Source organism: Acomys minous (genome assembly GCF_964271855.1).
Source record: "Acomys minous genome assembly, chromosome: 10".
In the NCBI taxonomy this organism is placed as follows: Eukaryota; Metazoa; Chordata; class Mammalia; order Rodentia; family Muridae; genus Acomys; species Acomys minous.
This window is the reverse complement of record NC_140491.1, coordinates 23,342,940-23,359,960: the sequence shown is the minus strand read 5'-3', so window position 1 is coordinate 23,359,960 and position 17,021 is coordinate 23,342,940. Positions and strand designations below refer to the sequence as shown.

At 41.4% G+C, this 17,021-nt stretch overlaps 1 protein-coding gene and 1 long non-coding RNA gene across 12 annotated transcripts in view; one reads left to right on the top strand and one right to left on the bottom strand.

Annotated features, from left to right (window-relative positions):
• LCORL (ligand dependent nuclear receptor corepressor like) overlaps positions 1 to 1,440 on the bottom strand; it is a 159,071-nt gene extending 157,631 nt beyond the window's left edge. For 2 of the 11 annotated variants that reach the window (XM_084798040.1, XM_084798046.1), the window contains exon 1: positions 405 to 1,439. In XM_084798040.1, the coding sequence (XP_084654166.1) occupies positions 405 to 561 (157 nt within the window). In that variant the 5' untranslated portion in view covers positions 562 to 1,439. Of the gene's footprint in view, positions 1 to 404 lie in introns of all 11 variants that reach the window. The other 9 variants (XM_084798048.1, XM_084798044.1, XM_084798043.1 and 6 more) reach the window with 9 other exon arrangements.
• LOC311606705 overlaps positions 1,053 to 17,021 on the top strand; it is a 342,592-nt gene continuing 326,623 nt past the window's right edge. Inside the window, exons 1-2 of the long non-coding RNA XR_014782412.1 lie at positions 1,053 to 1,143; positions 3,508 to 3,613. This is a non-coding gene — a long non-coding RNA (uncharacterized lncRNA). The remainder of the gene's footprint in view (positions 1,144 to 3,507; positions 3,614 to 17,021) is intronic.

Here is a 17,021-nt window from a genome sequence, read left to right as displayed (position 1 = left end):
GCGGACCGGCCGGCCGCTTCAGGGTCCCCGCCGCCCTGGCGCACAGCCGCGGTTGACAGCGAGGACCGGCGGCCCGACGACGGGAGCCCCGGAGTTTCAGGGGGGCAGCGCGAGCCGGCGGGCGGCTTCCGCGGGGAGCTCCGAGAGTGGGTCCGAACTAACAGTTCCCCGGGAGCCCGGAGCCGGGCAGGCAGGCAGGCGGGCGGTGGGGCGCGTACCGCGCCGGGCAGGGAGCCCCGAGACAAAAGGCGCCGCCGGGGCCGCCGCGCCGCCGCCGCCGCCGCTCCCATCGCTCCCCCATTGAACTGACCCGAACCGGAGCTCCCAACTACACCCCTCAGCCACAAACTCCTCGGGCAGCCGCACAGCGGCGCGGAGCCCGGCCCGGCCCGTGTCTCTCTTACCTACACAGTGCATGAGGCGGTGGCGCCAAGAGTCGAGTTCCCGCCGGAATCCTCTCCTCTCCGCCGCGCACCGAGGGCTCCGGCACTGAGCGGCAGCGGCGGCGGCGGCGGCGGCAGCAGCGGCGGCAGCGGCCATTCTCTCTCTTCCCTTGTCCATCTGCGTCCCGCGTCACGCGCCCTCATTTACATACGAGCGGCGCAGGCACGAGGCAGGGGCGCGAGCCCTCGGCGCGAGCCCCGGAGCGCGCGCCCCCCGGAGGGGGGTTGATTGACACGTGTCACTACCTTCCCTCTGCCCTCCCCTCCCCCTCCCACCGCTCCCTCAGGGAGAGGCGGGGAGGGAGCGCGAACAGAAGGAAGCAACCTGCCGCTTCCGCTAACCCCGCCTCCTTCTCCTCTCCCCGCCCCTCCTCCCCCCCGGAGTTTACTCAAGCAAGCCATACAGCTCCCGCCGTCCACGAAAACCCTTGAGCGGGAGCGAGAAACCCCGAGGCCAGCCAGGAACCCGCGTGCAGAAGGAGCGGACCAGCAACGCTTCCACTTCTGCCTTCCCGCGGGGCTCTGGAAGTCCGCAGACTTCATTTCCCAGCCTCCATTGCGTGCGGGTCCCGAAGCGGAGCTCAAGGGCGCAGCGCTGTGCACTCTGGGCTTCGTAGTCCATTCGCGTTGAGCGCTCTCCGATCTGGTTCGCGCTCTCCAGCTGGCAGCCCAGCCCTAGACTTCAAGTGCAACGCGCTAGGTGGGTTTGGCGTTTCAAGGCCTCAGCCTAAATGCCTGCCAGGCGAGCCTTGCCCCGGCCAATCTTAGCTTCCTCAGGTTCCGCGAGGGGGAGTACCCAGGAAGCTTCAAAAGTTGTCGACGTCTTGTTAGGCCAAGCTCTTTAAGTCCTGGAAACTTCAGGGTCAGTGTCATCTATATTCATTTTCAGGGAAAGGGCACGCCAGGCACTACACTGCATCCAAAGAAAGAAGTGCCCGGACAGCAGTTTTTGAAGTGAAGAGATTGTGAAAAGTGAGAGTACTTGCAAAGATCGGAGAGGGGAGGGGGGCGTTGAAGGGGCTTTTCACCATAAATAATGGGTGTAGCTGGCTGAAAACTCCAGAGGGGGAATTTTACATACTTCTCAAAATTAAACTCTTGGAGAACGAAGACTCACTGAGACTTTGGTACCTTGAGTTTTTTTCCCCCCTGCCTTACCTGGCATGAGATTTAGCACTTTGTAGTTGTTATGGATGGATCCTGCGATATGCTAGAGAAATGTTCCTTGGAGAATCTTTTGACTAAGTATATACGTAAAATTAATTTCTTTCTCTCTTTCCTTCTTTTCTTCCTTTTTTTCTTTTTATTAAACTTTTGCACTAGAGCCATTCTATATCTATTTCTGTAAATGTAGAATCAAAAGCAGGTGAGCCATCCAGAGTTTACAGTGAAGTTCTGTGTATTACTATGTATTGCCGGGCATTTATGCTTAGCTCTGTGGAGAGATACATTTTAACTCTTGGAAATCCAAAATTTCTCAGTTCTGTAGTACCCTCTATTTTGTGGCATATTCTTACCTATTATTCTTTTTTCTTCTTATGAGAAAGTAGTTTACTGCTCAGCATTGCTTAAGTAGTAAAAATGTAAGATTAGCTCTTCATCGGAAGCTTTGAATGCGACATTTGAAGTCATGCCTGGTAATATACATTTGCAATCCCATCATTTGGGAGGCAAGCTTAGGTGTAGAATGGGGATAGTCTAGGTGGTATTTCAGTAACAGAAATTCAAACTAACAGTAGTTTCACACAAAACTTTATTTTCTGCTGGGTTGTCTCCGTAGTGTAGAGTGGGAAGATGAAAAAACTGTAATGGAACTCCTTCACCTAAAAGCTCATCAGGCACCATGACAAGAGAGGTGAAACAAAAGCATGGCCCAGCTTTTAGAAACTTCTGTCCAAAGTAACTTTTCAGTGAAAACATGTGGTCATGCTAACTTGGAAGGAATGATGGAGCAAATGCCTTTGAGAGGCTAGCAAACCACTCAAAATATCTTAAAATATCAACTATGGGATAGTGAGGTGGTGCAGTAGGTAAAGGGACTCCTGCAAATTTTCCTCTGATGTCCCTCCACACACATACTGTGACCCAAGCATGTACATCCGCACATGCATGTGCATTTGCATGCACATATAATAAACAAAATACAGTAAAACTAAACACCTTTAATGATTCTATGAAATAATAATTTGTGCCAGGCTTGGCTGACCCTTTATGTGGCTTTGGTTGGGCTGTGTGGCCAGCTGTTTGACAGCTAGCCAGTTCCATTTCTGAGGGACAGCTGTCTGCTAGGATTGCAGAAACCAATATTTCTGTTCTTCAAGGGGCTACCCTTGACTTGTTCACATGGTCGCTGTCACAGGGCTCCAAGGAGCCACATGGGAGCTGGCCTCTATTCATAAGCACTTTTAAAGTCTCAACATGGGTCACATTTAGGTCTCAGTGTCTAAAACAAGTGACTTAGTTAAGCCTGTGACAATAAGGGAAATATGCTACACAATAGAAAGATGTGTAAGTCATAAGAAAAGGGGGAATTAAGTATTTCTCCCAAATAAAGGAGAAATACAAAGAGGAATAGAACAAGTCTCTAGATTTTCTAAGCAAAGGGGAAAACCATGACTATATATAACAACATATATAAATGGAAATAAGTTTGAAAATCAGTGTCACTGATATTAGCAAAGACTCTTTTGTAGCATGTATGTCAGTACATTATAATCACCCCCATAAACATAGAACAGTCAAGCCATTTCACTCTGAGCATCTAGTGTTGTTCCTGACACTCAGTTGATACTTCATTGTTGTCTATTGATTTGATGGATATTTAGAATATAAAGCCAATGGAAAAAGAGGGTCATATCCAATATTGTCTCCCATGCCAAAATTTCAGCTGCAACAGATTTGAAAATAACAGCAAATACGTATGAAGACATTCATATGTGTAAAAAAGACAGTCTTGTCCCATGTACTTCCTGTACCTAGTGTATCAGTCACTTGTTACGTAACAAGTAAATCTCTAACAGTGCCTCAAAAGCACATTCATTTCTTACTACTCCTAAATTTGCAGATCAAGCGGGTTGTTTTGCTGGTCTGGTGAGGCTCTGCAAGTCTTGTCTGGGGTTGCCACTGTGGGAGCGTTATCTATGTAGAGGCAACATGTGAAGCGCCAGAGGGTAAGTACCAACATGCCAATGTTTCTCAAGTTTGCTTGCCACTCTTCTGATGGTCAAAGCAAACACAATAGACAAGCCCAAAAGGTGAGTGGGAGGATATTAACCAACAGATAACAGACGCGTCATTCCTGGAACCAAAACTACCATGGAGAGCCATTATAGCTTAACCGTCAGTGGACTTCTTATACAATGCCAAGCTGCTTGGCAAATCACTTGTGTGTTTACTTGACCTTTTAGTGATAAAATTTAAGGTACAATTTTAGGAAAGCATGATATGATGTAGATGAAACTGAGGAGTTTGCAGGATATTTCCACAGCAGAAAAATAAAAGGTTATACAGTAATATCACTAAAGCCATATTTAAAAAAATACTAACCTAAAGTGAAAGCTATTCTTTTACTTTATTATAAAAGTAAGTTCTGTAGCATACTAGTAGGACTGTAAAATATCTATTCAATTATAAATGTATTAATATATATAAATATACTTTATAATTTGATAAAATTGAAACATATGTGCTACATATTTGTAATTATAAAGCATAACAGACACACATCAAAAAGCACTAGAGTGCTGGCAAGCCCTATTTGAGTATCTGCTTTTAAACAATCACACTTTACTTGATTCCCTTTAGTTCTGAACTATATAATGCATTGCACTGATTGGAGATTTGAGGAAAAAAAATCAGAGACACCCTGATTGTACCATCCTACATTTTATACTTGTACCCAATTAGCACACTATACTCCATGAATAATGTGTAATTAACTTAAAATAAAAAAGGAAGATCAGAGGGGGAATTTGATTAATCAGTTACTTAGGACCTGGACTTTAGCCCTTATTCACAAACTATCTGATCAACGTATGTATTACTTTAAAAACTATGCAGATATCTTATATCCATCTGTATTCATGAACAAAAGAGTTCACGGTTCTCCTTTTGTCTTCTGAAAGCGTAGATGGTAGACAGTATCAGATTAGATTTCTACATCTAATAATAGTTGTTATCGGTACAGCAGTTGAACTGTAAAGATACATAAAATTCCCAAATGCCATCAACAGCTTTCTCTACATCTTGTAGGAACAAGGATGAAAGTTCAAAAGAGAATCATTCAGGAAGCATATATAATGGCGACGAAACGTGCTTCTTGGATTGTAATATCTACCCCTTTCCTACCCTGATGCTAATCAAAATGTCCATAAGAACAGGATTAATAGCTACTCCAATTCTGTCATCTCAGGATGCTTTCTCAAAAATTCCATTCCTTGCGCTCTAAAATAAGTGCAACTCTTGAGTATTTTAAAAGCATTACTCCTATGTCCTGTTACCATTTTCATAATAAATATCATGTAGTTTGGAATAATTTTTACCTTACTGGTAGACATAGATGATAAATTGCCAGTATAGCCAATACTGAAATTGGGAAAAACGTATTTCCAGTTTTTAAAAAGTAGAATTTTACACCTCTGAGATTGGAACTTGAGCTTAACACCAGTTGCCAACTTCTGCCTTTTGCACCCTGACATGATAATAGGTCCTGATGTATCACTACATTTCTGTGTCCACTAGAAATCACTCCATGGACTAGTGCATTATTATCACTTTCATTTTCAGTCTTTTAATAAAATCTCAATGTATTAGAGGCTTGATAATGGCAATTTGATCCAATTTAGTCAAATTGTATGGCTCGGTATCAAAGTCAAATAGAAATGTCATCTATGGCACCTAAGCTATTAGTTTAGAAGAAATGCAGATCATATGGGCCAACTCCTAGTTTTACAGCTAGGGCAACTTGGATCCAGAGAGAATAAGCAATTTATGTGGGTCCCAAAGCTTGTACATAAAATAACTAATCCAGAATTTAATAGGCTTAGTCCTTCTTGTTTGTTTGTTTGTTTTCTTTTGTTTTGTGGGGGGGAGTTGTTTGTTTGTTTGTTTGTTGAGACAGGTTTTCTCTGTGTAATTTTGGCTGTCCTGGCTTTGTAGACCAGGCTGGCCTCGAACTAACAGTGCTCCTCCTGCCTCTACCTCCCTGAGTACTGGGATTGCAGGCGTGCACCACCATGCCCAGCTTCATGAACCTATTCCCTATCTTGACTTTTTTTTTTTTGACTTATTTTTTTGTTGTGTAAATTTTTAGAATGAAATAAACAAGTGCCCCATTTGCATCCTTTCCGCCCATCCCGTTCCTGCTCCCAGCTCCCCCTGTGCCCTCTACTCGTGCTCAAATTCATAATCTCTTCTTTAATTTTCTGCATCTCACAAACACACACGTGTGCATAAATATCTGCTCTTTAATATTTCCGTATCTATACTGAATTCAGTTTTCAAAGCTTGTATTGTCCTCATCTCATTCATTTGTGTATTTTGCATTTACTTGGACATCACTAAGGCATTTATTGCTAACTATCCTCTCCCGCTTCACTGAGTTATTTGTTCCTGGCTTCTTTAAACACCTTGCAATCTATGATCAAATTTACAATTGTCCTTTGGCGTCCTCTGTCCTGGGGTTCATCCGAGTACTTGCCATTGAGGAACATTTCCCTAAGACGAATGGATTTGTGGGAGACCGTATCGTCTTGGTCTTTTATATTGCTCATGTGTTTTCAGTGTGACCTAGAAATGTGGACTTCTTTCATTAGTTAGCTGTGGGTTGTGAGATCCTAGCGTGCCTCCGGCTAGGCGGAGTACAGGAGCTGTGCATCGTTAGCTAGGCCTGGGAGCGTGAAGATGGGGCAGACAAGTTTGCCTTTCAGGGCCTCACCAGAAAAAGCTCTTTGGGGGGGGGGTGTGTGACTGGAGTTAGGCCTGGTAGCGTGGGGATGGCACTGGTGGGTAAGGTCAAGGGGGATTCACCACACATGGCTGGAGCTGTACTGTAAGTGCTAGGCCTGGAAATGTAAAGATAGCACAAGCAGATTTGGTTCGTCACTTTTTTTTTTTTTAACTTTAAAGAAAGGTATCCGTTTTTCTATACTATTTATTCTCTTGATTAGTTCATTTACCATAGCCTTAAATAAGAACTTTTGATATCATAGTCATATTAGGGAGAAAAAAAATACAAATTGGCACAGATAAGTTAAATTAATTGACAAGCATTATATTGCTAGTTAATGGTGAACTTAGAATTTGAATCTCTGTCCTTTCACATTTAACTATTAGTTTTCTTTAGAGAAAAGGGGGGGAACAAAAGATGACAAAGCTGCTTAGAAAGGAATTCAGGAATTGGGCTGTATCTGTTTTTAGGGAGGGGCTACTGATGCTTCCGCTGTATTTCCTTAATGACCCATACAAACTCATACCACACAATTTTTGTCACTCCCCCTAACTATTTAATGCTCATTCAGCCAGATGGGGTTTCCGCTGTGCCTCTTCCCCTCTGTCACCCCACCAGTCCTTCTCTGACCAGGCCTATTCGGTTCCTACCAGCTGAATGGCGATTCCTTTCCCCCTACACTTTCAAAACACTTCCTTCAAGCTTTTTCCTCACAGATTCTAATCATTTTCTTCCATGTATTGAAATTCTCTGAGGACATAGTATACTTTCAACCATCCTATAGGCTATGGATTCAAAGCTTGTGTGATCACTATCCTTGTGGCTAGGGTTTGAATCTGAAGTCTCCCATGTTCTTAATGGTTGGTTTGTGGTACATCTGACACCATTTTGAATGTTGTGGAGATTGTATGAGGTGGGGATTACCAGGCAGAAGTTGTTGGTAAGGTCAAGTCAATGAAGGATGTACCTGTTCCCGGTGTTGGTGTCTTTTCTCTGCTCCTCATCTGCCTGTCCACTACCCTGTGAACAAGTAGCCACAGAACATTCCCACCACTTGGCTATGCCAAGCCTTGTTCACTGCCATGGACGATAGCCCTGTGACTCCGTGGACTGATTCTTCCCACAACAACGACTTGGAAGATTGTACTTCTTTCATCTTTTCCCTACTCATCTTCCCAAAACCTCCTCCTGTACCCAAACTTACCTGTTATCCCTCATGTGGCGTCAGTGGTGGGAAGAGGTGACATGACCACATACTAACAGGAGTTACATTTTAAAGCGTTTAACCGTTTTAATTTTAAAATTCCTGATGTAAACTAGGGCATAATGTCTTTTTATGCCATTTTCCTTGATGAAGCAGAAATATGCACCACTCATGGATCTGACAGCTATTTCCTACTGCTTTTGGTCACAGGATTTGGCTTTCTGTTTCAAATTACAGAAAGTTTATGATTTTCAGCTATTGAGTGTAGTAGAGAATGCGGCTAAGACATATGAAGCACAGACTCTGAAGTAAAAGTTCGCTGATTTTTTTTTTCGATTTTGTTCCCACAAAACATGTAACTAGATTTGTGCATTTCACTGGGAATCTGGTGACTCTATAGAAGCAAACGTCAACAGTTTTGCAGAAAAGACTCACAAATAGTGACATTTGACTGTTCCTCTAATACGGAGCTGGCCTTGGTCTGATTATACTTCAGTAACGATGACCAAGAAGCAGCCATTGGAACTTCCTTACTTTAGAGCTTGCCCTACACAGTGAAGGATTTTAGCTGTCCACGTGCCTTGCCATTTGTAGAAAACATCAAACCTGAAAGACACAAAGAGAACAAAACAACAGATGAAAAGAATTCGGAGAAGAGTCGAGACATTACAGGGAACAGAAGAGAAGTTCTAATTATGACTAACATCATCAAAGAGATAAGACATTGTATCACCAAAACAAGAAGTGCTTTAAGTGGAGATGCTATAGCAACGGAGAACAATGAGAATGCAAAAAGATGTGGAAATTAAAGACATGTCAGATGAAATTCGAGATTCAAATGGAGCAGAGAGAGATAAACATGAGGAGCTTTCTTTGAAGTAGTATTTTTTAAAAAAGAAGGATAACGGAAGGGATCATAGGACATCAGAAAATCTCAAGATCAATACAGACAGTGCATCATTTGACTGCCATTAATTTTAGACAGCCACCTATAAAGCGAAGGAATTGTACTAGAAAGGAAATAGGGAAAGAAAAGTTTCCAGAGCAGAGAGAAATGTACCTCCAGATTAAGTAGTTTCATCCTAAGGCATATTGTAATGAGGATGTTATAACCTACAAATAATTAGAAAATTCTAGAAACTTCCTCAGAGAAATAGGCTTCCCAGCAGATGACAGTGCAGCAATTTCTTTAAATTATATCAGAAGGTGATCACCAATTTGGAACTCTACAAATGTGTCATATTGGGTAGTCAGTAGTGTGAGATGGTTTTCAGGAATGCAGAATCAGACGATGTTGACCTCTGTTAATCCCCTCTCAGAACACCACTGCAAGACAGGCTTCGTTACAGCAGGGTAGGGGAGCCTATATGGTGGTCAGTGCTTGGAATGTCAACACTGGATGGCTGAGGTTTGGAAGAATCATGAGTTCAAAGCCAGCCTGGGATACAGGTGAAGACACTGTCTCAAAACTAAAACAAAAAAACAGCAAACAAACAAACAAACAAACTAAAAACCAAAAACCAAACCAAACCAAAACCCAAAGCAAAGAGGGTAACTGATCTAGGAAATAAGAATCTAATTTAAGAGAAAGGTCAAATAATCCCAAACTCGAGGAAGGACAGACAGAGATAAGTGCCAAAAACAGACCCAAACAGCAACAATTTTATATGCAGGTAGGATGATAGAGGGGACCCAAGAGAAAAAAACCTCCTAAGGGGGAAAAATTGAACAGATATTATATAACCAGTGAGAAGCTAAAAACTGGAAGACTATTGAGGAGATAAAGAATAATAATTGAGCCGGGCACAGTGGCACATGCCTGTAATCCCAGCACTCAGGGAGGCTGGGCTGAGTCAGGCAGATCTCTGTGAGTTCGAGGACAGCCTGGTCTACAAAGCAAGTTTAGGACAGGAAGGGTCACACAGCAAAACAAAACAAAAGAATATAGTTATATGGGTAATTTGGAAAGTGGTAAAAGTCTCAGTGGCTACATGTAATTTTCCTTTTCTCACCCTGTGCCTGCGATAGTACCTGGTGTGGAAGGATCTCAGTGAGTGCTGGCTAGATGGACAAATAAATAGTGAATTGTGTTAATAAAGACCGTCCTGACCTCTCCCACCTGCACCCACAGCATTCACTTAAACATATGCAAAATCTGTTGAATATATATTGAATCATATACATGCAGGTTGTTTACTTAGCCATGTGTTAATTCCTCCAGATTAATCAGGCTTCTTGGTTCTGAAAAAATAAAATAAATTAATTTTTTAATCAAATTTATTAAAATTTATTAAAGTTATGGGGGGAAAATCTTAAACGGTGGCTTTAGTAATAGAATGGATCCAGAATCTTGAAATGAGTCTGTTTTAACCTGTTTTAGCTTGTATCTTCTGCTTTTCTCTTGATTGTTTCCCTTCTGAGCTCTTTGCTCCCATATTCTGGCAAAGATAGGCAAGAGTAGCTGCTCACGTAACCCTTTTAGATTTGCAACACTACTTCTAAAGTAACTACTCAAAAAGCTAGAGCCAATTCACTTAACCTAGCCTACCAGTTTCTTAAGCCAATTATTGTGATCATGTGAGTGGAATATCCTGATTGGTTAAATCTGGGTCACATGCTCACCTAGCATCACAGATCAGCTTCATTGAAAGAACATGGGTCCAGAATCAAGGACAGAGAAATATCAGGTTATAACTACCAGGGGGAAAGAATGTACATACCCAGAGAGACAAAAACACGTAACAAAATTTTATTAAAAAAAAAAATAGTCTTGTCAATTTGGTGGGCGTCGGAATCACCTCGGAGACAACTCGGGCAGCCCTGTGAGGGGTTGTTTTCAATAGGTTAGCCTCTGGGCATGCGCGAGAGGGAATGTCTTAATTGGGTTAACTGAGATTGAAAGACCCCTATTGAAGGAGACAGTACCATTCTCTGGATTTGAGTCTTGAGCTACATAAAAAGGAGAAAGCGAGTGGAATGTGGCATCCATCCCTCTCTGCTTCCTCACTGTTGGTGAAGAGAGGCGAGCTGCCTTCCGTGAGCTCCTGCCGCCATGATTTCTCTACCACAGTGCTCTGTCGCTTCAACTGTAAGCTAAAATAAAGCCCCCTGCCCCGTGAAGTTACTTTCGTTAGGTCAGGCTATTTTATGTCAGCAACAGTAACTAAGACGTTTCTCTAGATAAAACATCCAAAATAGAAAGTAGCACCGGGAATGTTTATGTCTCATGTCTGAGCGTTCTAACCTCTATGCATTGTGCGTGATACACAATACGTACTATTCATAGTCAATAGAAATACAACATAAGACAGAAAGAAATGCAATCTGGGATTTTAAAATTTTCTTGTAGCCACCAATAAAAAAGTAAAAGTGAGATTTTTAATCTCCTTCCTCCAAAAATGTATCATTTCAGCATATAGTCAATACAAAAGTTACCAATGAAATGTTTTTCATTCTCTTTTCTATAGTGCTTGAAATTCCTTGTGTAGTTTAAATTATAGAGAGTTCAACTTAGATTGGCCACATTTCATAGACATCATGCACAGAGATTATCCTACCGGACAGCGCAGTTCCTGACTGTGGAAGCCTTTCTAACGTACCAGAGAGCGTTCGCATTATCTCCCTTCGACAACCAGTTTCTTGTCTTAAAAACCTTATTCCGCTCTGCGTGGCTTTCTTCCTTCCACCGAATAGAATAACGCTAATGTATTCATAGCTCTGTAGTTGGGAAAATGAAACAAGGAGAGCTGTTTGCATGTTTTCTACTTTTCAAGAATAAGAAATGAAATGAAATGGCAAGAGGCGCTGAACCTTTAATTCAGCCTGAACGACAGCAACGTGAAACAGATGATATATCTTGATGACAAGTATGGTACTACTTGGCAGGAGTAAGTGAAGAAAGAATTTGGCTTAGGAGCATTAGATAGCTGCCCAGACCCAGTCTACAAAGAACAGGGAGAGTTAGAGGCATCAAGTTCCTCATATGCAGTTAATGAAAGAATTGCATCATGCACTGGGGGAACTCTCAAGATAGGACACACCTTAGGACACCTTTATCCCAAAAACATGTCAGACTTACAAGCACTGGCTTTTGAAAAACAAAACAAAACAAAACAAAACAACAAAAACCCTTACATGTGGTTTTTGGTAAGTTAAAAAAAAAAAGGATTGTTTTTTTATTATGTATCCCTAGATTCGAATGCTTGCTTGATACTTTGGGAATTATGCACAACTTACTGCTAAAGTAGCGTTTTCTTTGTACTGCTCTCAAGCACTTATACAGAAAAACGGACAAACTAAAACAATACACTGAACATGTCAGGCATTTTGTATTAAGGTATCTTTCCTTCACATTGTGTGATGGCGTGTCTCTGTATTGTTTGTGTGTGTTGTTTTTGTTTTTAAGACAGCATTCCTCTGTGTAGTTTTGGCTGTCCTGGACTCAATTTGTAAACCAGGCTGGCCTCAAACCTAGAGATCTGCCTGCCTCTACCTCCCAAGTCTGGGATTGCTACCTCTCTGTATTTTCAATTGTTAATGTTGTACTGGCCTAGAGCTAAGTTCTGGCTGGACTTTGGTATTGCATTCCTTTTTTTTTTTTTTTTTTTTTTTTTTTTTTTTTAATTTTATTTTTTTTTATTAATTTATTCTTGTTACATCTCAATGGTTATCCCTTCCCTTGTATCCTCCCGTTCTTCCCTCCCTCCCATTTTCCCCTTACTCCCCACCCCTATGACTGTTCCTGAGGGGGATTACCTCCCCCTCTATATGTTCATAGGGTATCAAGTCTCTTCTTGGTAACCTGCTGTCCTTCCTCTGAGTGCCATCAGGTCTCCCCCTCCAGGGGACATGGTCAAAGGTGAGGCACCAGAGTATGTGAGAAAGTAATATCCCACTCTCCACTCTACTGTGGAGAGTGTTCCGTCCATTGGCTAGATCTGGGTAGGGGTTTAAGGTTTACCGCCTGTATTGTCCTTGGCTGGTGCCTTAGTTTGAGCGGGACCCCTATGCCCAAATCTGCCTATCATAATGTTCTACTTGTAGGCTTCTAGGACCCTCTGGGTCCTTCTACTTTGCCTTTCCCCCATGATTCTCTCATCTAGAATCCCACTAGAATGTCCTCTCCTCTGTCTCAGTTTCCTGGTAAGTGAAGGCTTTCGTGGGACATGCCCCTTGGGCTAATATGCAGATATAAGTGAGTATATACCATTTGAGTCTTTCTGCTTCTGGGTTAACTCACTCATTATGATCATTTCTAGCTCAATCCATTTATCCACAAATTTCGGGAAGTCCTTGTTTTTAATAGCTGAATAGTATTCCATAGTGTATATGTACCACAGTTTCTTTATCCATTCTTCTATTGAGGGACATTTCGGCTGTTTCCATGTTCTGGCTATTATGAATAAGGCTGCTATGAACATGGTTGAGCAAATTTTCTTGTTGTGTGCTGGAGCATCTTCTGGATATATTCCAAGGAGTGGAATAGCTGGGTCTTGAGGAAGCCCTATTCCCATTTTTCTGAGATAGCACCAGATAGATTTCCAAAGTGGTTGTACTAGTTTGCATTCTCACCAGCAATGAAGGAGTGTTCCTCTCTCCCCACATCCTCGCCAGCATGTGGTGTCGCTTGAATTTTTGATCTTAGCCATTCTGATGGGTGTAAGATGGAATCTCAGAGTTGTTTTGATTTGCATTTCCCTGATGACTAAGGAGGTTGAGCATTTCTTTAAGTGTTTCTCAGCCATTTGATATTCCTCTGTTGAGAATTCTCTGTTTAGTTCCATGCCCCATTTCTCGATTGGGTTATTTGGTTTGGTGGTATTTAATTTCTTGAGTTCCTTATATATTTTGGATATTAGACCTTTGTCAGACGTAGGGTTGGTGAAGATCTTTTCCCAGTCTGTAGACTGTCGCTTTGTTCTCTTTACAGTGTCTCCTGCCTTACAGAAGCTTCTCAGCCTCATGAGGTCCCATTTATTAATGGAAAAGGGATAGCATCTTCAACAAATGGTGCTGGTCTAACTGGATGTCTATGTGTAAAAAAATGCAACTGGACCCATATTTGTCACCTTGTACAAAACTCAAATCCAAGTGGATTAAAGACCTCAACATAAAACCAGAGACACTAAGTCACTTAGAAGAAAAAATGGGAAAGAGCTTGGAACATATTGGCACAGGAGACAACTTCCTGAACAGAACACCAACAGCCCAGACATTAATGTCAACAATTAATAAATGGTATTGCATTCCTATTACCTACCGCAGGCTTTATATTTGTAAGTACTTCTCCTTTCACACCTGCGCAGATACGTAAAGGCCAGAGAGCCCTCTATGCCCAAAGGCAGTCTAAGAGAAGTATCAGGTGTTGTCTGGATGCTCATTGGTTGTAATAAGACAACCAATGTTCGATGCTGGTTGGTTGTAGTAAAGAACAATAGTTGGGGCAGAAAGTACAAGGGTGGAACTTCCGGCCAGGGAGAATAATGGAGAAAGAAGGAAACAGATGAGGAAGAATCCGAAGTGGAGTGTAACTGGCAATTAAAGAGCTAGCCACATGGCAAGTCCCAGTGTTAGAAGAGTCAGGCTAGTTTAGATAGTGTCTGGGACACTGCCCTAGCAAAAGGCCCAAGCTTTAAACTATATTAGAAGTCTCTGTGCCTTATTTACACCTCAGGCAGGGCCAGGAAAGTCCTGCAGTAATTCTGGGATGGGTTTTCCTCAATCAAACTAAGTTACAAAATGCATTAAAATGTAATATGATTTTTTTCATAAACTTAGTATGATTAGAATTTATGTACATCTATAAAACTATTCTTTTACATCTCAAAATGTCAATATTTAGCATGTATACTTTATCATAAAATGTATTTTAGTCAGAAAGCAACATGTATCACATAAAAATTCAGTAAATGTTTTGGTCATCTGGTCAGGTGCTGCAAGAATATTATGGTAATTCTCACAGACTTGATTGGATTAAGAGACATAAAGAATATTAGTTAGGTATTCTGTTGAGTGTGGTCATGAAAGGTGTTTCCAAAGATATATGCATGTGGGACAGCAGCTGACAAGGTGCTTCTCTCCAATAGGCTAGGGACGTGGAGGGAACAAAACAGAGGCAAGAGGAAGCCTGGTACACCAGTTCCCTCTCCTTCCCTCTCAGCCTCCCTTTCTCTTTCTCCCCATCTCACGTGCTACCATGAGGCTAGCTCCCTCTTCCTCTGCCACAATCAGTGCAGTCATACTGCCTTGCCTCAGGTTCACACCAGTGCCCGGTAAGGACAGCCATATTTGATCACACCACAGACAATATGCACGTGTTATGCAGCAGCCTACATAATGTCTACCATTAGTTGTGGATTTTAATTTTACATGTTATCAAGCTAACTACTTTCTCTTTTTAAAAAAAATACCACAGAAATGTATTTATGTAACAAGATTAAAGAATAATTAAGATAGTCATGATAATAAAACTTCCTACAACAAACATAACAAGAAAGACATATCTAGGAATCCTCAAGTTAATGTGTTGACCAGAAACAGGGTAATTATATCACTTTAAGATATCTTTATACAAGCTACTTATTTATTTTAAAAGAAAAAAATACTTCATGGAAATATGGGGTATACCAAGTGAAAAAAGACCAAAAATTGGGACAAATAACATCCATGTCTAGTAAGATACTTTGAGAGAGACAGATAACTCACTACAGTAAAGGTGTGAAGAGACGTCAGACGTCAGACAGACCTAAATGGACCATCTTATAGGACAGATGACCTGTCCTCTTAAAAGGTTGTTAAAGGGAAAAAAAAAAAAGAGCAATGACTGAGACAGAAGACAATATATACAGTTTAGTTTGTACTTCTGTGGGTTCAATTCTGGAGAGGTAGACAAATAGTTGTATAGGACATTCATTATCATGTATGTTAACTATAGATAGATGTTATTTAAGAATAAAATGTCCCCTCAACTTTTAAAAACTTAACTGCGTGTTGTAAGAAATTTTGCTTTTTCTTTTTATTAAAAATCATATTTTTTATTAAAAATCATATTTTTCTCATATAATCTATCCTGATTATGGTTTCCACTCGCTCTGCTCCTCCTGTTTTTTCCTACCTCCCTTCCCTTCCAGATCTACCCCTTTCTGTCTCTCACTAGACAACAAACAGGCTTCTGAGGAAAAATAATAAAATAAAATAAAATAGTATAAGACAAAACAAAAACTAACATCGTATTCAGACAAAACATGCCTTTGCCTATGTAACAAATAAGTTTGTGATTGCTATGGGCTAAAACACACCCCATGTTCATGGGAAACTTATAGTCTTTGAACATAAGACTTGTAAGTCAAAGTGACATCATTAAATAGGCCCTGGTCCAATTTGGATACACAAAGACCGGGCTGTGAGCCCACTAACAGCAGCCTATTGGGCACCCCATGAAAGGTCAGCCCTCTACAAGCCGAGGAAGGAGAGACAACTCAGAGTGACAGCACCTCTGCTGATGCCTTGACTTGGGACTTCTTAGGCTCTAGTGTGAGAAAGTTTCATTTCTATTGCCACATGATGAAAACTTAAGAAATTAATAAATGTGTGTTTATGGCTTTGTTCACCAACACACATGTATTTGATTTTCCATTTATCAGGCTAAGTTTTCTTCTTTTATTTTTAAACCCGCCCTTACCTTTCCTTTCTATTTGTTCTTTCTCCCCTATTTAGTTTCCACTCTTCATCTTCTATCCTTTTACATCAACTCTGATAATTTTTAGCATCCACTCCCTAACCACGTTTAAGGTTTCTTTAGATTGCTCCTAAAATTTGAAGCAATAGATGTTGATATCATCTGGGGATGTTCTCTGAAAAGTCAAGTAGTTTATTTTTCACTTTCTCAAGGTTTCCAATTGCTTTGTCGTCTTCATGCATTATGAAGCATGACAAAAATCTAAATAAAATTTGAAGACACTTACAAATCTCTTTCCCCCAGAGGAGTCCTCTGGCAGTCTTCTGTTGGGGGTGGGTCTCGTTCTCTGTGTATTCAGATGCTAAATTCTGGCCCCCAAGATCTGGTTGCAGTCCAGACAGTGCATTATCACATAAACTAAATGATGCTGCATAAACATTGCTCTCCAATATCTCTGATTGGTTAAATAAATAAAAAAAAAAAAAAGGCTGGACAGCTTGTAATTGGGCAGAAGAGGTAGGTGGGGCTTCGGTTTCCAGGCTTGGGGTCTCAGGGAGGGACCACTAGGTGGGAGAAGGAAGATGAGAGCAGATCCAGCCTGGGCAGGATGAATATTGGCAAGTAACTTGGGGAATGCAGCTGGGAGCTAGTCAGACTAGCCTAGAAAATTAGTACAAATCGTATCTGCCCACTTATATGCTTAAAGCTTGTTTAAATAAAACAATCAGTATCTGTCTCAATTTATTGGGA